Below are 24,913 nucleotides of genomic sequence, written 5' to 3' on the forward strand. Positions count from 1 at the left end.
CTTATATTTTTTGCCTGGTTGGTGTCAATATTGTGTTTTTTGCTTAGGTGTGTGTGTGTGTGTGAAAGAAAAAGAGAGAGAGAAAGATAACTTAAGAAAATTGTGTATGGGTGGAATTACAGCTTTTTATTTTAATGTTTTTTTAATTACAGTTGTTGTTGCTGGGACTCCTACCTAAAGTCAAGCTTTAGCTTTATAGGTAGTATATTTTCATATGCATCTGCAGTAATATATTTATCAATAACAAGGAACTAAATTTATTGACACAGTAATTTGATTAAATATTAGTGCATGCTAAATTAATTACTTAAAGTGCTTTATATTTTATAAAATGCAATGTATTGCATCACCTATGTATTTCTTTTTATATGTGCATATTTTGTATTATGAGGAAGAGGAAGTAAATCTGAGTAAAAAAGTTAAGATAGAAAACATAGAAGAAGAATGGGAGAATGCTAAAAAGGAAATTCTTAAATCAGCAGAAGCAAACTTAGGTGGAACAAAAAGAACTGGTAGAAAACATTGGATATCAGAGGATACATTGCAGCTGATGGACAAACATAGAAAGTATAAGAATACTAGTGATGAAGAAGTTAAAAGGACCTATAGACAATTAAGAAATATTATAAACAGGAAGAGCAAATTAGCGAAAAAAGAGTGGATTAAAGAAAAGTGTTCAGAAGTGGAAAGATAAATGATCATTGGTAAAATAGACGGAGCATACAGGAAAGTTAAGGAGAATTTTGTGGTACATAAATTAAAATCTAATAATGTGTTAAACAAAGATGGTACACCAGTTTATAATACAAAAGAAAAGATTGATATGTAGGTGGAATAATATATTGAAGAGTTATATGAAGGAAATTAATTAGAAACTAGAATTAGTAACAAAAATTAATTTAAACATCTGGAAAACATTTTTGAAAGTATATGTTTAGAGTATAGCTTTATACAGAAGTGAAACTTGGACAATCGGAGTACCTGAGTAGAAAAGATAAGAAGCTTTTGAAATGTGGTGCTATAGGAGAATGTTAAAAATCAGATGGGTGGATAAAGTGACAAATGAGGTGTTGTGGCAAATTGATGAAGAAAGAAGTATTTGGAAATATACAGCTAAAAGAAGAGAGAGAGACTTATAGCCCATATCTTAAGACATCCTGGAATAGTCACTTTGATATTGGAGGGACAGGTAAATGGGAAAAATTGTGTAGGCAGGCTATTGTGCCTGGAATTGGAATACGTAAAACAAATTGTTAGGGATGTAAAATGTAGGGGGTATACCAAAATGAAATGACTGGCATGAGATAGGGAATCTTGGAAAGCTGCATTAAACCAGTCAAATTACTGAAGACAAAAAAATTATGTATTCATGTTGCATTTGAAAATAAATACATTTAAATAAATTTATTGTTATTATTACTGCCTTGTATTTCAAATGCTTCAGTTTTTGCAAATAATTTTTTTCAAATGCTATGTATCACTTACCGAAATTTTACTTGTTTCTTTCTTGAAATTTGACAACCTAGAAATACATACTACTATTTACACATACATAACTACTTATTTGGTGTTAAAGCTCAGGTCTGAAATGTGGAGGCACAAGTAGATGTCACCATCACTCAGAAACACTAGGGGCCCTAGACAGAGCAGTGATTTAAAGTGATCAGATTTAAAGTTCAACCTTGTGTACCAGTTTCCCATGAGTCCAACCTTAATCAGCTGAGACAATAATATTATTGACATCCAGGAGGGTCTAACAGCTCACGTTGTACCAGACATAGGTCAGATCTTGTATTCAGATTTCCAGCTAAACCAGAGTCACCTGCTTAAGATTGGGATCCAGTTATGCCTCCTTGATTTGAGTTCAGTTGGGCTTTCCTCTATGAGCTCAATGCTTCTCTTTCTCTTACCTCATCATTCATCAGTTTAATAAATGTGATTCAATAACAAATTGCAAAACTAACTAGGTGAGGTTAAATACAGCTAGGAAATTTTCACTTTATAATTGTCTAACACTTCTATGTTACACCATTGAATCAATCAGTTATAAATTCATTAATTTTATCGACATGTAATTATGGCAAATTATAGATTCATATTAGATAATTTTATCCTAATTAAAATATTAGGTTTATTAAAAATTATTTCTGTTTACATGATGAGATTATTTAACTTTTTTCCGCTTTAGTTACTATACTTTATATTTAATGAATGGTAAAGTTATCTAATTGGACTTTGATATATTTGTGTTTATATATTGTAATACTGACCTCTTATCTCCTGCATTTTGTCTGCTTTAAAACAGCTAGTTGCAAGAATCATACTAAATGTGATTAGTGGCTATCAATAGTAATAATTTTATTAAGAATAGCTTAACCAGTGCTACATTTATTATTATATTAATTATATCTAGTTTTATTTTTACAAAACTGTGTATTATGAAATCAGAACACTTTATAATTAACTTTGAACCGTTAAAAAGTATTACTGTAAGTATAAATAAATGCCATTAGTGTTTTACATTCTGATTATTTAAAAATTTTAGTTGAACGACAAGGAATGTTTAAATTTTGTATTTAATGAATAAATAATATGGATTCAGGTTGTTGGAGTATTTAGTTTATAAAATGTTTCAGTACTACTGATTAATGTAAAAGAGTAGTAATGTTTAGATGAAGATGGTGAATCCAGAACTTTGACCCTTCTACATTAGGTTTTAGATGATTTTTTTGTTAAAATATTTATTATATAGCTTTAGTTTTCTGATGGAAACAAGGGAAGGGAGAGTATTGTGATTTTTTCTTAAATATTATTAAACTGAGTAATGCTTAATTATGATATATCAGTTATTGGTACATTTATGATCACTGGTTATTGGTAAAAGGAAGGTTAGAAGGCCTGGCTTTATCTGATATGTACTTTACCCATTAGGCTTACTGTAAACCCGCAGGGTAGAAATTAGGCCCAAAGCTGGTCTACAGGCAGCAGAACAGAACCAGACACTACCAGATACCAGACACTAAGGATTTCCACCTGCAAACTGGTAATGGGGAAGAAGGAATCAAATGAGATGGGTAAGGAAAAGGGATGTGTGGAGAAAAAGGACAATTACCAAACATGGTAATTTACTCTCTTGCCCAGGTTCCATTTATGATATAATATTACATACATACATACATACAATTTGGTTAATTAGTTATTCAATTTTTTTAAATTTAGTTTAATTTCTATTGCACTTTAATTTTAGATAGATCTCTTGTAAAATTGTTTAATGCAATATTGGTAACCTAGTTGTATTTAATAACCTAATTTTATTTTATTTTCATTAATAAATCGAGAAAAAAAACATTATTATTTACTAAAAATAATGGTATTTCTCTCAATTTATAAAGATTACTACTGTGTCTGAAATATTTATATAAAACCTTTTGTTTTAAATTGATAGGTATCTAGATGTGATTTTTAATACAAACCTGTTATTTCTTTTTAAGTGATACTTTGCTGATTTTAATTCTTAATTTTTACTGGCCACACTTTATTTTATTATATACATGATCTGCTTAGTATACTAAGTTCTTATTGGATTCATTCATATCTGTTAAACAGTTTCTCTAAAATTTTGTTTCTTGCGTACTTAACGTCAGAACTACTATGTGCAGTTATGAAAGCCATTTTCTATGGTGTAGCTATGTTACAGCCAATGGGAGCTTACATGTAAAGAGAACAACCTAAGAAATATTTTATCACGGTTGTCAAGCTCACCTAATCATATATATTATCAACATCCTACATTCTTTATATTGAATATTACAGTAATGTTGCTACTGTTAATAACAAACTTTTGGTTGTAAAATAGTTTGTCTGTAACATGTAACATTTCTGCAGTTGTAAAAATTCTACCTATATTCTATGAAAGACAGCTGTGTATTTAAATACAACATATGATCTTCTAAACATTTAGAAACTAAGTACATAATTAAATGGGCTCCATTTAAGATCCTTTTCTACTGGTAAGTGAAATTCATTACCATAATTTATCTACATCTGTGGTATAGATTTTTCAAATCATACAGTAAGGTAGGTCACTGATTCTCCATAGTGCCTATAGTTAAAAACATATAATGAAGTAAACATAATACTAATGGGCAGATATTATTAATCAATCACTTTGAAATAATTCACTCCTGCTCCATGAACAAGTCAGTATAAACTAAGCATTCAGTAGTACAAAGTCAATACAAGTATAATGTAGATTTTAATAAATTTTACTTCGGCCAAAAGGAGATTGTTGAAAATAAAGAAAAATATTTGATGAAATTAAACTTAATTTAATAACTGTTATTAACTTGCAAAATATTTGAAACCTTTTCCAATAATTGTTTTTACTTTACTAATTTATTGTAAAATAATGAATATGTAGATATTCTGTTTGTTTTTATTTCAGTCCTCGATTTCTTTAGGAATTCATCTATGAATAATGTGATATAAAAAATAAAAAGAAAGAATGTTTACTGATGGTGTTGCAGAGAAAGTAAGAACAAGCTGTTGGCAGATAAAATCATTGGTAAAAACAACCTTCATTGACCTGACTGCTAAAATAGTGAGGTCACTCAATAAACCATCTCATCAACCCACTCTTTCTGTACAATCTGGCTTACCATACATTTCAGAAAATTATGCAGAAAATTATTGTAATATCATGGAATAAATATTTAGTCAGTGCTTCTTTTTTTTGTCTATTCAACTTGATGAAAATTATATATTACAAATAAATGGTGTAATTTTGACTACACTAAGATTTTTGTTAAGGTATTTTTTCTTAGGATCCATAAAATTTATAAAAAAAATTTCTTCATGTTAATGGTTCCCTCTAGAACACTCACTTCTTTAATTTTACAGTGTGTGAAGACTGATTGTTTGCATTATTGTGAAATTATATACAAATAAGTTGTTGTTTAGATAGAATTAACTGAGACCTATTTTGCTAGTTAAAAACAGCAAAATTTATTTTTTAAAAATGGATTATTTTTAATGATAAACCAAATCAAATTTAAATTTGATGAGAACTTCAAAACTCACTTTTATCTTACCTTAGTTCCAAAGCTATTACCCATTTGAAAATTTTAAATACATGAAATATTCTGAACTCATTACCTAAAAAGCTTAAAATACCTGTAGATGTTACCATAACCTTACCCATCACAAATTATGTCAACATAATTTTTCATTACTACTTGGAATGGTAGATGACTCATTAGGAATTTGTTTATTTAGGATAGAGTAATGGTGAAATTTGAAAGGGATGAAAGAGAAGAGACAAAAATATAAAAAAAGTGATATTGCCAGGTACAGAAAAAGAATTATACAGGATCATGGAAAAGATAAAGTAACAAGGCAAAGAGTGCGGAATGAGAATTATTGGAAGTGATGAAAGTGTTGAAGCCCCATTGATTAAAAAGTATCAAGTTAAAGAATAATAATTTAGATAAGTGTACAGTTTAAATATTTTGGAATTACCTTGACATGGACTGGAAGCTTTATAGAAGAAATAAGAAGCAGAGTAGTACTGAGTAAGGTATGTAGAGATAATATGAAACCTCTAATAATTAAAAACTTTATCTCAGCATCAAGCAAAGGCTTTGCCAAGTGGTTATTGGTCCATGAACTTGAAAATTAGAAAAGAAAGAATAAAATATTGCAAAAGTTTTGAAATATAGCTGCAGCAAGTGACATACAGAATTAAGTAGAATTATAAGGCTAAGTTAAGAATAAAAAAGCCTTGAGGAAAGTGAATGAGAGACAAAACATAATGTAGGCTATAAAGAAAGAGAGAAGTCGATAAGTTGAGCACAAGCAGACAAGAATTTTCAGTAAAAGGCTGTTATGGAAGGAAGATAAAGCCAAAGAGGGAGTGAGAGAGGATGCATGCTGAAATGACAGTGAATAAATAATAGTAAAAATAGTAATAATACCTTTTGGATATAAAATTATTTGACTAATATTTGTTAGAATTTTTTGGAAGCATATTCTCTAGTCTACACTTACTTTTAACTAATGTACTAAACATTAGTTTGTAATTTATAGTTGAAAGAGAGCAAGGATTTAACACTTTTCAATAAGATTGCTTGTAGCATTGCCTAGGCATTATATATAGGCATTATTATTAGGCATTATATATAATCTAATTCATGTTCTGTATAAATAATACTGTATGTGAATGTTCAGTGTAACCAGCATCACTTATTAACTGACTTATACTAAAGAAGAATTCATACATACATTCTCCCTTTCAATTGTTATTCCCAATATTTTACTGCAGCAGAAACTGATAGACCACACAGCAAATAGATTAGACCACATAGTAATTTTCTTTTTACTACTTTAGTGCTACTGAAATAACTTAACTAAGGGATATTTAAATGTAATATTTTTAATTCATTAACAGGAGGAATTAAATATTTACAACGTTAAAAGATTTAAAAGAAACCCAGATATTTCAGTATATGATGACAACAAACATAGCATTATAATATATGATAATTTTACTAATGAAACATATATCACACCTGAGGCAAACAATAAAACTTCAATCCAGAGTGAGAAATTTAATATTGTTTTGTGGAGAAAACCTATTATAACAGTTATTTATTTTTTTAAAGAAATATATGTTTTATTACACTTAAATTACCTCAGGTAAGTACTAAAATTATTACTGTTCCATTAATCTTTATTTATATTGATTATTTGTTTAATAATTGTGTATATTGTTACTTGTCCATTTATACAAGAGTGAGTAAATCATAAGTTCACTAACACAGCCAAAGTGATATGACATGGCAGTCATTTAAAACTGTTTAAAATATAAAACAATTCTTTCCTCCCCATAATCAAAAGTATACATATTTTTTGTTTTCATGAAATAGTGAATTTTTACAACAAAAAAGTAGTTATAAATAAAATAGTTAAACTTTTTCATATCCCTACATGGAAAATAACTTCATTGATACATTCAGGATACATTTCAGAAAAAGCTTTCAAGAATTAGATTTAAATGCCATGAAATTTTCAAAGAGTTTTGTCTGTAACTCGTTTCTTTTAGCTACGATTTTGCCTGGTTCAAAAAATTATTTTCAGTTAAAATGGATTTTCCTATTCAGAATGCATTTTCAAGAAAACTGAGAATACGAGCAACAGTTAAAGCCCAGAAAATTTTCTGATAGTTTTGTATGAAGCACTTCTAAAATTGTAAGGAAGGATCTCTCTTACTGAAAATTTTTTCTTAACAGATATAATGGAAAAATGGAAAAATTGCAGAAGGATCAAACCATAAAGGGGGGAAAAACCCACACCGAATTTTTTTCCACTTTCTGCTGCTTTACTAACAAAGTTTTTAGAAATTTACTGCTGATGTTGACAAAAATATTTTCAATTGTTCATTACATTCCACATCTCTCTTGATGAGAAATAAGTTTTTTATAACAGGAAATAATTTTTTTTTTATTGCTTACTTCTTAATTTTAGAAAAATATTATAAGTAAAATGTTAATCTTTTTCTAATTAATAACATTAAAAGTTAATCTGAGGTCCATTTTATTTATATACAATCATTTTCACTGAAACAATGTTTGCCTTTTAGAGGACACAGATGATATACACATCAAAGCATGCTGCAGGTAATACGATTCTGCGAGTGCTTGGACACATAATTATTTTCATGCAGTTAAAATTTACTCAGTTATTTATATTGTTAAATTGTTCCTCAGAATCATTCGGTCTTCTGGTTAAATTGCACTACAGATGGATTGCAGTTAGTCCTTTAAAGATTTATTTAGATCATTTCATAAGTATCAATTGTTTTCATGATCATAATCATGATGGCATAATTATGATTATGATACAACCATATCTGATCATAATGATGATCAGTTTATTTAGTCTCATATTATATTTTTTACAGTTTCTTTATTCACATGTTTTAAGTTTATCAAATTCAGTCATATTAACTCATTGATATAGTTATTTCAGGGAAGAACACTTACCCACATCAAGAAATATTATTTTGCAAAGTATTGCCATTTTCATTTTTAAAATTACTGGAAATGGTACATTAAAAATAGATATTCATAATACTTTACTGCAAATGTTCCAATATTTGTGATTATGATTAAAAATGTGTTTAAACTTTTTATACAGGTTTAATGGAATCAAAACAAAACGTTTTCTAGCGACAGCATTATTAATAACACTTCCATTTTTGTTATTTAAGTTTGATGGACCTCATCATAAAGTAAGTTGGGTATTATCATAAATTAGATTTTTATTTGAAGCCTTCTTGAAATATGTTTTATATCATTATATTTTTATAGTGTACCTTTTTAATCAGATTTTTATGCCAAAAACAACCATTGTGTTTGTTTTTCATGTAATTTTTTATCCCACTGACCGCAGGATGCTATGCTGAAATATGCTTTGGAGGAGTATAATATAGTACTGTGTGCCTTTTCTCTGTATATTCAGAATGTAAATATGTTATACACAAATCAATTTATTTTACAAATCATTTATGTATCCAGCTTCAAAAACAGTATGGTACTTAGTTACAATCTCACTTTGTTATGAATAATGGAAATTAGTGCAGATCACTGTTAAAGTTGAAAAAGGATTTTAATAGTTTTGTATACTTGCTCAATTATCAGATCACTGCAGTACTTAATTTCCAATTAAATCAGATTGAAAAAAATTACGGAAAGTAATAAAATACTGAATTTTCCACAGACAACCTGGCTTTAGACTTGGCACATGACAGGAGTATTTCCAAACCATTTAGAATGCATTTTTTTTTTTTAATAAAGGTAATGTTTACTACATAATTTGTGTTTGTAACTTGTAATCACATTAAAATGCAAAAACTAACGAAACAAATTATAATAAAAATAAAAATTATGATTAAATAATTTACGTAATTAAAAAGATAAACAGATGAATGCACCACCAAGGATAAGATTCCTAAACGTATCAGAATATTGAGGGATTACAAGTAAACAAAATCTGAAAATGTAGAGGTTAACATGTATTTTTCCCACTTGATTAGATTTTAATATTTTGCTTCTAAAGTATTAGTAACTATAAGAAATGAAGTATGCATTTACCTTACCCCAAAAGGGTCGATTAAATAATATATGCATGTATTAATGACAAATACTTTTCTGATAATGAAGTCTTTAGCACTGTAATACAAATACCCTGTCTTTGTCTATACTGGTCGATGATGGAAATTACTTAAAACTACTAACTTTAAATAACAAACAGAACCAAATTTAATAAATGAATGTTTTCAAAACTTACATATATCATTTCCAGTCCCTCTTGCTGTCATCTTCATGATTCATTCAGTCAATTTAAAAAGTTTATAATTTTATTTAGGTTTAATTAAAAAAATAAAACCTGTATTAAAATCACTGTAAATAAAAGTGAGAATTTGTGTCAGTAGAATTTGTGTTCAGTTATGACTTTTATTAACAATTTAGCAAAGCTTTTTTACTGGCACTGAATAAGATATGTTAAATTTAAGCTTAAAGTAGTATCAATAGATATTAAATGTTAAAATCTACATGCATGCTGATAAACTTCTACATACACATATATAATCTTGTCTTTAAAATAAAAGTGCTTAGTTTAATGGAAGACATGAAAAAGGTAAATTCTGGATTTAATTATGTTGTAGGTACTGAAATACTTAATGTGGTATCTTTATTGGATATTTTTGGGTATTCTATCTTCAGTTGGACTTGGTACAGGATTGCATACATTTGTTCTTTACCTTGCACCTCACATTGCATCAGTCACGATAGCTGCCTATGAGTGTCATTCTCTTAATTTTCCTGAACCACCATATCCTGAAAAGTAAGTCAGTAAAGAAAATATTTTATATTTTGTGATATACTTCACTTTATGTAAATCTAAAATGTTAAATTAAGAAAGTAATCAAGGTGCCTTCATAACAGCTAATTTTCTTCTTCTTCTTCTTTTTCTCCTCCTCCTCCTACTCTTCTTTTCTAGTTTTTACCAATTAGTTTGAATCATGGCTTAAATATTCCTGATCACCCTGCAGTTTCTGCCTACCTATTCTTAAAGATGGAGTTAGTGCGGCAACTTAAACGATTCCCTGATTCCTGACCTACTAAGAAAGGATTTAGGAAAAGAAAGGAATAATTAAAACAGATAATAGAAAGGAAGAATTGAAATCATTTACTTTTAAAATATTATTTCTGGAACATCGGATAAAATGAATTTTTATCATTTAACTGGAAGAGTTAAAATTATTGTCAAGTATTAATATATATTTTTTTTATTTCTTATTAACTATGTAGCATGTTTTCATAAATTAATTTTTTACTTTAAATTATACATTTTTCTATTCAAAAATGTTTAAATAACTTTTACATATTTAAATGTTTATTTTTTTTACAGAATAATATGTCCTGATGCAATACTTGAGGAAAGTGATATTAGTATTTGGAGTATAATGAGAAAAGTACACTTTGAATCCTTTTTTTGGGGAACTGGTACTGCACTGGGTGAATTACCTCCTTACTTTTTAGCAAGAACTGCAAGACTTTCTTCAGCAAACAATCTCATTGATGGTGATAGTGATGACCTTCATTCATGTGAAATAAGTGATGAAGAGAAAAAACTGGTATACAAATTGTAATTAACAAACAGTAGTTCATTCAGTCTAAAAGTTTGTTATAATCTACTGTCACTGACCCAATATTTTATTTTAAGAAATTATTAAATTTGTTTTTTCCTTAAATTCATTATCAGTATAAAGTGTAATGCAGGTTTCTGGTGCTATTTTTACTAAAGAGATGTAAAATAGCCATCTACTAAAACCTGTTTGTCCCTGGCCTGCACAAACAGGTGGAAAACATCCACCTTTTTGTGATTTTAATACCACACTTGTTTTTTGGAATTCTTCAATACTTTAGGTCATTTAATATCAAACAATCTGTGTATCCTAGCTAGTAACTAAATCGGCTAATACATTTGGCTACTGACCCAGCCAGTCTGAGGCCCAGCAATGTGCTCTGGTATTGCAAGTGAATTAGCTTACTGGATTTTTCCACAGTGTGGCTAAAAGGACCAACTAATCAGCCCTTTAAATCCCTTTCTTCCCTTTAAAAAGGAAGGAAGAAAATCCTTTTCTTGAATTCCCTTTCTTGAATTTTTCTGTTGGCTTTTGTCATAACATCTGTTCCATTAAGCAGGCTGGCTATGAGGAAAAATCTTTTCAGTCTGATGCAAGTCAGGGAAACAGTTCTTTTTCATACTCAACTAAGGTTAAAGATTGAGTTTTTATTACTTTTTTAAAGTTATACCAACTGACTGATAAAAACGTTTTTAATTTAGTTTTTTTGATTAGGTTAGATAAATGTTTATAGCAGGCCAGTGTAAAAAAATAACAATTAGCTCCATCTAGCATCAAATACGAAAAATGTAGTAAAGGTTTTTATGAAAGCAGAAGCACCTACTGGACAATGGCCCATGCACAGCACTATTTCATTTGGAATCTATTGGTATTACGAGGAATTTAATCAGTTAAATTAGATGTACTTTTAGTTTTAGCCGTTATCTTTCAGACCAAGAACATGCCTGTGAACAAGTTTTTTTGACTACATAAAATTTAGATGATTTACTTTGTGGATAGTAGTAATTTTTTTAGCCCTTCCAGGCTCCTTGATAGGTCAATGGTAGCATACCAATATTTTTGTTACTATTCTGCTGCAAACCTTCTCTTAATTAGCTAGGTCTCTCTGCTCCTCTAAGTAGATTAGGTATCTTCATTGAGGTAGGAGATTGTTTTACAGTGTGAGAAGAGACCATACATGAAAAAAATTAATTTTTTAATAAAAAATTATTATTGTGGTTATTGTTTACTGTAATTTTAAGTCTTTAGTTTTTTTTTAATACTAATTCCTCCGTATTTACTGATGATTATCATTTAACTATTTAAAACTGACTACCTAGTTCAGTATTTCATTTATTTTTTCTGTGAATGATTTTTAAGTACTTTCTAGTTTTCAGATACTTTTGTATTTATGTATTAAAAATAATATTAAAATAAATATATTACATGAACAAATTTATCAAATAACTTTTTTATTTTTTTTTTAAGAGTGCTGTTGAACGTGTAAAATTCATAATAGAACAATTTGTAAAGAAAAGTGGTTTCTTTGGAATACTTGCTTGTGCATCAGTAAGTAAAAATTATTTTATAACTATGGTATATTGTTCATTTATTAAGAAAATTAAAGTAAGTAAAGTATTTAAGCAGCATAACAAATTTTAATTGTGCTTTAAAAAATGTCTTATCAAATTTTCACTGAAACCAAAATATATTTTATGAAAATATATGTTATATTAATAAAAATTTAAATAAATCTTCATTATTTAGATTACATTTTCATGAAATAAGTAAGTGATAGCAAAAATAGTTTCCTCATTCTTAAATTCTTTTGTTAAGAAACTAAATATTGAACTAATGAACTGTATTTAATATTATTTAAACCTCCAAGTCCTTGGACCATTCTGTTAACTGATTACTAATTGTTTACATTGCAATATTTAAAATAATAATTTTTCTATAAACACTTTTATATATTTGTTGCATTTATCTGCTGGTTTTTAATCAATAGTTATCAACTGACATTGTATTCTTGCAAGTAGAGAAGGTTTTTTTTTTAATTACTTTGCATCTTGCTATGAAGTTAATACAGATGGGTGGGGGAGAAAGAACTGACAATCATTCAAGATCTAGTACAACTTGCCACTTCTGCCTGTGCTTTGTTTGACAGCTATCACTGAAGATAATCAAATGAATCATCTGTTTGGTAACTTATGCACCCTTGTCAAATAAATTCTTGAAGTGTGCTGAAGTAAAATTCTGTCCAAAGTGACTATAATTTCCTCTGTCCTAAGTCACAAGGGCAATTTCCTCTTTAGTAATTGCTATGCCTTTAGACTTCTGTTGAACAGCTAAGGAATGTTGTCAGACAACACAAGCTGTTAGATTTTTGTTGGCAGAAAGGGTTTCATCACCAAATATACAGAACTTTTACTAGCACAACAGAAAGTAATGCATGAACCTAATAAATGACTACAAGTGAGCAGAATACTTCAGAGATAGAAAAATATGCAAGTCAAAATGCACCAACTCTAAAATCCAAATTACTGTGTTTTATGTGAATTTCTGGAAGATTAAAGAAAAATCAATAGCCAAATCAATATCATGTCCAAGGTTAACCCGTATTCAAAAACAAAACAGTAACAAAGATAGAATAAATGTGTGTTTCACAACAATGCATACTCACATGCCACTACATGTTAGATGTTTAAACAGCAAACACCCATAGAAATTGTTAACTAGGAAGCGCTTCCCAAACTAGCCTACAGTCTGGATTTGTGACCATATCATTTTCATCTCCTTGGCTTATTCAAAGTATTTTGAAACAACCAAAACTAAGAACAAGAAACAATATAGATGCAGGATTGGCTTTAATGTCAAGACAACAAAATTTTTAATAGGTAGGGGTTATTATTTACAAGTATAATATATGAATCCTTTCACTGCTTAAGCTGTTGGTTGACAGAACTTGGAATAGTTATAAATCTGGGGTTTTTTCACATATGTATTTTTTGTTTTTAGTTTTTATGTGTTTTTCATTTGTTATTTGTATACGAGCTAGACAAAGAAGATATCAGATGAATAAAATAAAAATATATTTATTCAAGTGCATCTAAATAACATTTTTAATTAAATATTGCAATCATGTAAGCATTTAGAATTACAAGGGTTATTTTTTTTTCAAGGTCCGATCGGTCACGAAATTAAAACCACAGTGAAAATAAAAAATTTTTTATTTGTAACAAGTACTTACATAGTTACGCTATTTTTCTACATAGTCGCCACTTTGATTTAGACATTTGTCGTAGCGTGGTACCAACTTTCCAATACCCTCGTCATAGAACGGAGCCGCCTGTGTTTTCAGCCATGTTTCTATGCTGGTCTGCAGCTGGATGTCTGTGCCAAAATGTTGTCCTCCTAGCCAGCGTTTCATGTGAACAAAGAGGTGAAAATCAGATGGAGCCAAGTCCGGGCTGCATGGTGGGTGATCAAACACTTCCCAACAAAAACGCTGCAGGAGCTTCTTTGTTACAGCTGCAGTGTGCGGCTGAGCATTGTCATGGAGAAAGACAATGCCTGATGGCAACATTCCTCTCCGCCTATTTTGAATTGCCCTTCATAGACGTTGAAGAGTCATGCAGTATGAGGCTGCAGTTATGGTCGTGCCATGTACCATGAATTCCACCAAGAGAACTCCATTCCGGCCCCAGAACACAGTAGTAGCCATACACTTTCTGTTGGGGAAGGTTCACGTGAACTTCTTTGGTTTACTGGGAGAATGAGAATGCATCCACTGTTTGGATTGTTCTTTTGTTTCTTCAGTTTCGAAATGGACCCATGTCTCGTCCCCTGTGACAATTTTGTTCAAAAAATCATCTCCTTCATTGTGGTAGCGCTGGAGAAACGTTAGGGAGGCGTCCATTCTCATTGTTTTGTGATGGTCGGACAGCATCCTGGGAACCCATCTCGCACACAGTTTGCAGTACTGAAGTCTCTCACTCACAATGGTGTAGAGAGCTGACCTTGAAATTTCAGGAAACAAATCACTCAATACAGAAATTGTGAACCGACGATTTTCTCGAATTGTTTCATCCACTCGCTCAACAAGATCATCGGTTGACACTCACTTCCTTCCTTGACCGCCTCCATCATGAACATCTGTACGTCCGGCTTTAAAGTTCCTGCACCATTGTCGCATTTTGCTGTTACTCATTGAAGTTTCACCGTACACATTACTTATTCATCGATGAATTTCAGCTGCATTACACCCCTCAGCCTGAAGAAATCGAATTACCGCACGCACTTCACACTTGGCGGGAGATGCTATTGTTGTAGACATGTTTACGTGCTATCTGCGTGTTCAGAACTTAACGAAGTGACGCGGCGTGATTGAAGGCCATACTAGAGATGCTGCGCAACACATATGCACAGGTTCATCCGATTTTTGTGTGGGTTTTTATTTTGCGACCGATCGGACCTTGAAAAAAAAAACCCTCGTATGTTATAGTACAGTAAAATAGAATATTAAAAAAAAAATAGCAAATCTTCATCAAATAAAGTTCAAAATGGTTTTCAGAAGTCATGTTCTTTTTTTGTTAATTCTCATTCAATAACTTTTTTTCAGATACCTAATCCTCTTTTTGATCTGGCTGGAATAACCTGTGGTCATTTCTTAATACCATTTTGGAAGTTTTTTGGGGCAACATTAATCGGTAAAGCAATAATTAAAGTAACCATTCAACAACTTTTTGTGATTATTATATTCAGTGAGAAACTGCTTGAAAATCTTATGAACTTATTCTCAAGTATCCCTTCAGTTGGAGCATCCATGAAAAGTTCTGTTCAAAACATTTTACTGCAACAGAAAGATAGACTTCATAAGAAAACACATGATTTTGAAGTCATTCATCATGTTAGTATTCAAGTTTTACTATTCAGACAGATCAGTAAATACTGTAAATACTTATTTATTCTCTTATTGTTATCTTTAGAAAGATTCTGTGATATTGTAAGGAAGTCCTAAGTTTTACTCCTAGCACTGATGGAAATTAAGAAAACGCCTATCCACACCATTACTTGTTTACAAACACAAACAATGATATCTGGTATATTACAATGATTTCTGTTATGTGTAATCTTCATGTGAAAAACCAATTTTTAGATTTTTTGAAATCGAAAGTGGGTGAAGAAAGGTAAAAAAACATTTTGAACAATGACTGCAAATTTTCCCCATTTTCAACTATACTAAACAAGATATTCACTCAATTTGGGGGTGTAAATACTTTTCAGATAAATATCAAAAACCATTTTTAAATTTTAATATTTTAAGGGGTAAAAAACATAAATTGTTTTTTTTAATTTTTACCATTTTATGCTACCACCATTGAATCAATCTTTATGAAATTTGGTAATATTGTGATGGTAATTTATATTTGTAATTCTGATTATGTATTTCACAAGCAAAGCCACAACAGGAAATCTATAAACTAATTAGTGGGTCCTTTACTGACCAAACTGTTGCTCTGAAGAAATAACATTACACTGATAGTTTTTATAAAAACTTCAATTTATAAATTGAAAAGAGTTTAATTTTGATTTATTATTATTATTCTCACAAGCATGAGTTTAATGAACACAGGGAAGTTCAGATAGGAAGGATGTTTAGCTCTAACCGGTTAACATCCCCTGATCGCATTGTAGGTTTGTAAAATATAAGTCCATGGAAATGTCAAAATCTCCTTTTTTCCTAAAAATCGGTATACGTGAAGCATGAAAACTCATTCTGACTTTTTGAACTAGCCCCAAGATATTATATCTAAACGGAAGTATACATCAGTAAAATAAATATTTATTAATGATGTAGATGTCAGGGATTAATTAAGATACTTGAATTAATAGCATCTTTCTTGAATTTACTTAAAGATAGTTGAATTAAGTATCCAGTTGGTTCAACCCTACAAATTCCCATGGGACTTTAATGTGTTCTACCATTAAAAAAGAACTAAACATTGGATTGGCCCCTTTTCTTCAAGGCTGTCTATCTGGTTAGCCCTCCACAATTAAAAAATATTTTAATAGTGCAATATTTGAACTAATATTTTTAAAATGTATCTAAGACAATGTTGTCTAAGAAGTTCAGATCCTCTTGCCCTTAGTGAGCTTCTAGTCTCCTTTAATTAAAAATTGAAATAATCTGTTCTTTTGGCCATTAAAAACTTACAGAAGTTTGACCCCTTTGTCTACCCAGATACTCTAGGTTTCTTAGGCCTCTTCATTGTGAAAAATTGAAATTTTGTGATATTCAAACTTTATTGTCAAACTGTTACTTTTCAAGGGCACAAAAAACCTCAATGAATTCATGGAGTTTAAGAACTCTTAACATTTTAATCCACTCTCAGAGACCTCAATCCATTTTCAGTTCAAGGATTGTTTAACCATTCCTCAATTAAAACTTCACTTCTGTATCAGTAAAAAAACTCAGTGGTGTCAATAAGATATGGGTCTTCCTTGGCTCCTCGGACTCTATTTATGAAAATCTGGTTAGCCAGACTCTATTACATTTACGTTGTTTTATATTTTCCTTAACTGTGCAATAAACTGGTGCAGATGGTCATTTCTTACCTTCCCATAGAGAATGTACATAACTTGAAGTCCACAATAATGTCTTTCTATCATCATTCTGTTGTTCCAGTTAGCAGTACACTTTGTCCTGGTGATCCAGAGATATAAGGTGCTGCAGGTATACACTTACCCTGTTGGGTAAGTGATGTTGGGCCCTCATAAATGAGAGCCCAATCCAAATCAGGCTCCACATCAATAAACCTGCTGTAGGTATCTGGAAAATCTGGAAATACCAAACAATTAATTGAATAGTCAGCTATTTTATCAGGAATGAACAGTTACTCATAAGAAACTTTTCTTCTAGGAATGAGGCTTAATTTTTATCATTTTTGTTAATGTCTCTATTTCTAAGTTCATTAGCCAAATATGACTACTACCACTAAAATGTATAAAAGAAATAGGAAATATATTAAAAGTAAATATCAAATCAAGTTAAAACTGCACCCATCATTATTTAATTTTTCTGATTATGGAAGATCTGGTTTATTATTGTGTATTCAGCAGTTGATGTTTGATTCTTTTATTTTAAAGACAATATTCCCAGAGAAAGGTCAGGTGAAAAGATTATGGAAGATCTGGTTTACTACTGCATCATCAACAGTTAGCCTTTCATTTTTTTTATTTTAGAGATTCTACACCCAGAGAAAGTGTTGTGAAACCAACAGATTGCAATTTATTACTTTACTAGGGACCCATTTTTGTGTCATAGAATTGTATCTTCTAATATGTAAAAAACAGAGAAAAAAGTATAAAGATCTTTATGGAGAAACTGTATAGAAAGGGCATATTAGATCAGTAAAGCCAATTTACTGTGTAATTAATAGAATGGATTTACCTTCATTAACAGACTAAATTAATAGTAGAATTTACTCTATTACTATTAGAATAAATAAAATAAGATTATAAAATATGTAGATTAATAGGTTAAACAAATGAATCCTTGGAAAAGTAGTGAACTGCAACTGCTTATCTATATCAGTTTGTAATTTAATTATTCCACAACAGGAATATCTCAAAAAATAGATAAGAAGACATGAAATAAAAAAAATGTAAACTGCTGATGATATGTTTCCAAACCATTTCCCATACATCACCAAAATTAAACAGTTCTGAGTGCAGTCGTTCTTTTGATAGGTAGCACATCTACCCATTCTTGACATGATCTATGTAATGTATTATTATGTACTGATCAGAATAAAAGATTTATTTATTTACATGCTATAATCATTAGTATATGTTAGGCCACTGGACAATATAATCTAAATCTAGTGGAATAAAATATAAAGTATACCCTTAACCTACACAATTATTTTGTTAAGTTACTCAGAAACCATATCTTAATCAATAGAATCACTTTCTGAGAAAGTAAAAAAAAAATCATTTCAATCTTTTTAAGCTTTCTTCCCATACCTCCACATACATTTTGAAATAAAGATTCAAGGAGTAAGTGGTATGTTTAATTCTTCAGTACTTCTTTTATGAAGTTAATTTAGAAAAGTACATGCATTTAAACTGATTTGTATTAAGATACTAAAATTGATCTTTCTTTACCTTCCTCTACAGTTTACATCCTCAACACATCTCCCCATTACCAAATTAACTAAGCCTGGATGTCTTAATACATAACCAAACAATCCAGTTCATCTGTTTAAAAGAATCTAGCACAAATTTCTCCTATAATATTCCATTTCAAATGCTTCTATTCCTTTCCTTACTGCTTCTCCTATGATCCATGTTTTACCTTCACGTAGCACTTGATTTCAAGTAAATATTTGTAAAAATATCTTCCTAATTCTTGGACCCATACTTGATCTTAGCAGACCTTTTGGTAGATGAAAGCTCTTCTTGTTTGAACCTCTATTTTTGGTGTCATTTACTTCACCTATATCTGTAACTTTAAAATGGTTTTCTTTCCTAGGAATAAATCCATGTCACTCAGTATTTTTTCTAACTCATTTATGGTCTCTGGTAAAAGAACACATTTTTTAGCTTATATTCCTCCAATAACATTTTTTTTATTGTTATTGGTGAATCTTTATTTTTCCTCTTTAGAAAGTTTCTCCATTTTCAAATTTGTCCTTCAGTTCCTGTATTGTTTCTTCAAGTACAAGTTGAAATCAACAGAAGCAGACTACATCCTTATCTCATTTCTAAACCAGAGCTTGTCTTCCTTCATCTTCTACTCTTATCACTGCAAGTAACAAGAAAATATATAAAATGAATCACCACATGCATTTTTCCTTTTATCATACGCCTGTTCTTATCTAGATCACGTAGAATTTTCCTTACAGTTCTGTTTGCTTTTTTTCAAATACAATAGTTTTTGCAGCATTTCTTATCCTTTCTGTTTACAATTCTTTGTTTTATCTATGGTATAATTTCCACCAAATACTCCACAATTATATCACAGATTCATAAAACGTTTTACACTAAAAAAAAATTAAACGTCAATAGATGTTTTTATTGTACTCTATATAACCCAGAATTTATTGTAACAAAATTATTTTTAGGTATTCTACTCAAAATCCATTAGGTATTAAACACAAGATTTTACAAAATCTATTAATTTATTAAGAAAGAAGAATGTTTCATCTTTATTAATAAATCATCAGCTTTGACTTAAAATTGCTTTAGGAAATGTGTATTGTTTTTGTGTTGATAATTGCTTTCAAAAACCAGTGATCACTATGAAAAAGGCTCAATTCTACTTTGCATTTTATACATTTGACTAATTACAATAATATTCTCTTTAAAAAACTGTTAACTTAAAAAAAAATACAAAAACCTACCCAAACCACATAAATAATACATAAAATATTCCAAAATATGTGTCCATTCATTCTAAATAACTTTAAACATTATTCAAAAGCAGGTTACATTTTTGATAAATTTTTTTGTATGTATGTTAAATGCAATAACCAAACTTTTTGTAGGTGACCTGAAATAATATGTCATTCCTAAAACCGACATAGCTATTATCAAGATAACAAGCATACTCTGATAGGATTACTAAAAAATGTGAGGAATGATGTGTTATCCCATTGCCTTCTTCACAGAGACAAACATACTGTCTGGCATTAGCATGCCAATCACACTGAAGTACAGAAGATGTTCAGCCCTGCAAGCAGCACATTCACTTTGTTCACTACAGGGACTGGCTGGATAGTTAACACAATTATTCTTAGAAAAAGCAACTCTGCCTTTTTACTTTTTTACTTTACATACATAACAGCTACAAAAACATTGGTACAGATAAAATAAAATACAGATACAAAGTATTGGTACAGATAGTAAAATAAAAAAATTAATGTACCCCTTCTTCTGAAAAAAAAAATGAGATGTATACATCACCAGGTAAAAATTTATCAGTGCTAGAACTGATGTATCATTTTACTAATCATCTGATGTCATAAAAAATCTGATACTTTCATAGTTTACCACTTTATAACACTTTGACTACTTTACCCAATTATTTATAACAATTATAATTTTGAAACAACCTCAGTTATTTACACAATAATAATTATAAAACATAAAAGTTATTTATAGAAAAAATAAAACATGTCTATAGTATTACTTTATTATTAATCAATACACATATACAACAAACAGAAGTTTGTTGTATATACATATGTATTTGTATATACATATATACAACAAACAGTTTTCTCAAATAGAAAACCTGAAAAAATAAACAAAAAACAAATATAATTTCTTGGGAACATATAATTTCATGATTATCATTTTTACTAAAAAACTTATGTAAAAGAAAAGATTAAAATGATTTATGTAGTTTTTTCAAATACTTATTCAAAAAACTACTTGACTTAAAAGTAATAATTGAACTATGTAGAAATGCGTGGATTTTCAACTTACAAGTAAATTGTTGAAGAAAAACAAATTTTAAGAATACAAGTCACAAAAGTGAACAGTTCATAAATGAACTTTTACTGCTAAAGAATGGCTCTGCCAAACCACTACCTTAAAGGTTTCTTGAATAACACAGAAGGGTCAATCATTTTCTCCTCCCACCTGGTACTTGTGCTCCGAAACTGTTTTTAATCCTTGGTGAAGCTGTATAACATATCATGCAATAGAACTGTTTATACAACATCAGAACGTTAACTGAATTAAATAAACATAACAATAATTATTAAATAATATATTATATAGTAGTGATAAATATAATGGCGAAGATTTTGTCACCCCAGCAATTTTATTTTTAGTATATTTTAATCCATAATATTAGATATTAAGGTTTGGTTAAGAAAATATATTTACTAATGAAAAAAATAAAAGTTTTAATTAAAAAACACCAGCCTTTAAAAAATATTAATTAATCTTCTTAAAGTGTGTAACTAAAAAGAAATTAAAATTTACAAAAATTGAAAGTTAAAGTTAAAATTCTGTACATGATTACACTCAGTCATATCTTGTAATTTAGTAACTACACAGAACCATGGGTTCCATCATTTGTATTTAGTATTCAGGCTATACTCTTGGGTATGCTGGTGCTCAAGATTGAGTACCGATGCAACAAATAGGTTTAATATAACTAGAAGTTATATGATATCTTGAGGATTGTATGGTAAAAAAAAAACATTTTTTAATAATATTTATGCATGATTTACAATGTTCTGATTTGCCTTAATATTCTAATAATATTCTCTTTAAAAAACTGTTAACTTAAAAAAAAATACAAAAACCTACCCAAACCACATAAATAATACATAAAATATTCCAAAATATGTGTCCATTCGTTCTAAATAACTTTAAACATTATTCAAAAGCATTATTTGCCTTAATATTCTAATAATATTCTCTTTAAAAAACTGTTAACTTAAAAAAAAATACAAAAACCTACCCAAACCACATAAATAATACATAAAATATTCCAAAATATGTGTCCATTTTTACTTTACATACATAACAGCTACAAAAACATTGGTACAGATAAAATAAAATACAGATACAAAGTATTGGTACAGATAGTAAAATAAAAAAATTAATGTACCCCTTCTTCTGAAAAAAATGAGATGTATACATCACCAGGTAAAAATTTATCAGTGCATTCTCTTTAAAAAATTTAAAATATGTTTTAAATACTACACTAGATCACTAGATCAAATTTTTGGACTGATTACTAAATTGTATGTTACTCATGATAAAATTATCTAAAATTTAAGGTAAATAATTGTGTGTGTATTGTTACCACATCAATCATTATCCAACAATGCTTGCTTTCAAGAGGAAAAGAATTGGTGGTCCTACCTCGTAATTTTAGCCCTACTACACTTTGTCAGTGCTACTAAGATTTTATGTAGCTTTTAGGGGATAGTCATTGATGAGAATCAAATGATCATTTGGACTTACAACCTACATACATATAATCAGACTACAGTTGACCAGATACAGCAAATCTTTGTGCCCAGACAAAAATTAAGAATATTCTTCTGTACATGAAACCTAAATTTGCTGTAAAGGCACAAACTGTAAAGGCTGTAAATGAAATTTACTGTAAAGGCTGTAAATGAAATTTACTGTAAAGGCACAAACATAGTTAATCAATATACCTGCAATTACAAATATAAAAGGAATGGTGTAGATGCAACTATTCCATTTGTGATATGATTTATGTTATCTATAACTGTCACCATATAAAGTAAATGAAGACCAGAAATCCGACTTCCATCACCACTTTGCTTACCTGTGAGGCATAGTAAGACACACAAAACTGGAGGAACAAGAACCCAGGCACTAGAAAATTCATCAGTTTCCCTGATGATGAAATTATAGACTTCAATCTCTCCTGTATGGAATGGATGCAGCTTGAATTAGACACACAGTGGATGAAGAAAGTGTAGCGTCAGCATAATGAAATGAGTATTTAAGGACATCCTAGCTACAATTTTTGCCATCCAAAGCAAATCATGAAATGTATTATGGAAAAATTACCTATTAGCATGTTTGATGATTGCTTGCTAGAAATTAGTAGGGTAACTGATACAGCTCTATAACGCACGAATAATCTGGATGTAAGTCTATATATTTAACCACAAGTTATTTTATTACCATACAATAACAAATAATAAAAGAGTAAAAAATAAATTAAAAAAAGTAGTTGCAATTAAATATATTAAATAATGTAAGCAGGCTACATCATGGAAAAGGAAGACTGTATGTAATGTCATTTTAGGTAATTTTCAATAAAATTTTTGCTAGTTTTACTTGTACTTTTAAGGACAATGTTTGAATTTATTAAATATTTTTAATGTGATGTCAATTGTTATTTTCAGGTAAATATTTTACCATTATTATTTGAAGTAATTACAACACTTATGATTCTATATTTTCTTATATCAATTATTAATTCATTTGCACAGACATATTATAATCGTATCCATGGTGTGCATAAAAGTATAAAAAATTAATTTTCATACTTAGGCATTAGATTTTTTTTATTAATCAGGATATAAAAATACATAAGTATGAATTCTAAAGAATCATTGAAATATTTTATAAATATTAATTTGTTTATTCTAATTACCAATGTTAAAAAAAAATAAAAAAATTTAAAAACTTCATATTTATTCATTTACACCCATTCTCTCCATTAAAATCAATTAAAATATCAAATGGTGTACTTTGAATGAACTAGATAGTCATTTAAATTACTGCCAGACCTATACAGTTTTTACACTTTATTCATATCACAAAAAATACTGTAACTAGATAGATTACAGTTAATTTTCTTTCTTTTATTATTAAAAATGAAAAGTAAAAATGGTTAGATCACAGTATGCTTTACTGATTACCTTTTGATTATGGCTGTTCATCAGTTTTTGAATATTTACTAAATGACATCATAAGGTAGTAACAAACAATATAATAATTGTACAAATCAATATTAAATAACAAAATTATTATTATTTTTATTATACTACATCAATTTATCTCAAAACATAATTGCCAAATGTGTACTTACATATCTATGTATATTATTTATTCTACATAAATGATATATACTCAAATATAGCCAACATATACTCATATATATGTATTTATATTTAATATATGAAATATAAGTCACCAAAACACAGTGTTTCGGCAAGTTAAACTTATATAAATTTACATATATGTTCATTATATTACTCAAAATTTCAAAATATAAAACATAATTTCAAGTAAACTGATAAAAAATTAAAAGAATATGTTTTGATGTAACAGATATAAAATTTAATACCAACTCAAGATGCAAAATGTTGTGAAAACTAGTTATTGGAAATTAATTGGTAAGTTTAACTTATCTAATTACTGTGTTTTGGTGGTTTATATTTCATATATTAGATTTTATTAACACAATGGTCAATATGTTGATGAATTATTTGAATATTCAAAAAATTATATATATATATTCATCTGCACTAAAGAAAAACATTATCTGTTTGATTGCCCTGGATAATCTCAAGAACTACAAAACCAATCTGAAAAATCCCTCTCTTTTAAAGTTTACTTTTCCTGTGAGTGACATAAGCTTCATTGGAATTATATCACCCACTCTAATTTTCTCTATATCTCTAATTTCCTTCATTTTAACACCCCTCCATA

The 24,913-nt window shown here is 29.1% G+C and overlaps 1 protein-coding gene across 5 annotated transcripts; it reads left to right on the plus strand.

Annotated features, from left to right (window-relative positions):
* The first annotated feature begins 2,271 nt into the window (after positions 1-2,271).
* Positions 2,272-23,878, plus strand: LOC142323288 (vacuole membrane protein 1-like). Of its 5 annotated transcripts, none has more exons than XM_075362742.1 (9): positions 2,272-2,489; positions 4,445-4,564; positions 6,446-6,693; positions 8,194-8,287; positions 9,725-9,903; positions 10,471-10,696; positions 12,176-12,256; positions 15,309-15,596; positions 23,602-23,878. In XM_075362742.1, the coding sequence occupies exons 2-9, from the start codon at positions 4,505-4,507 to the stop codon at positions 23,734-23,736; spliced, it is 1,311 nt and encodes a 436-aa protein (XP_075218857.1). In that variant the 5' UTR covers positions 2,272-2,489; positions 4,445-4,504; the 3' UTR covers positions 23,737-23,878. The 5 variants fall into 5 exon arrangements, with proteins under 5 accessions (XP_075218857.1, XP_075218861.1, XP_075218858.1 ...); XM_075362746.1 differs by having other exon boundaries at positions 15,309-15,396; positions 23,602-23,854; XM_075362743.1 differs by lacking the exon at positions 4,445-4,564.
* The last annotated feature ends 1,035 nt before the right edge of the window (positions 23,879-24,913 follow it).

This window comes from Lycorma delicatula, chromosome 4, assembly GCF_047948215.1.
Source record: "Lycorma delicatula isolate Av1 chromosome 4, ASM4794821v1, whole genome shotgun sequence".
Lineage (NCBI taxonomy): Eukaryota > Metazoa > Arthropoda > Insecta > Hemiptera > Fulgoridae > Lycorma > Lycorma delicatula.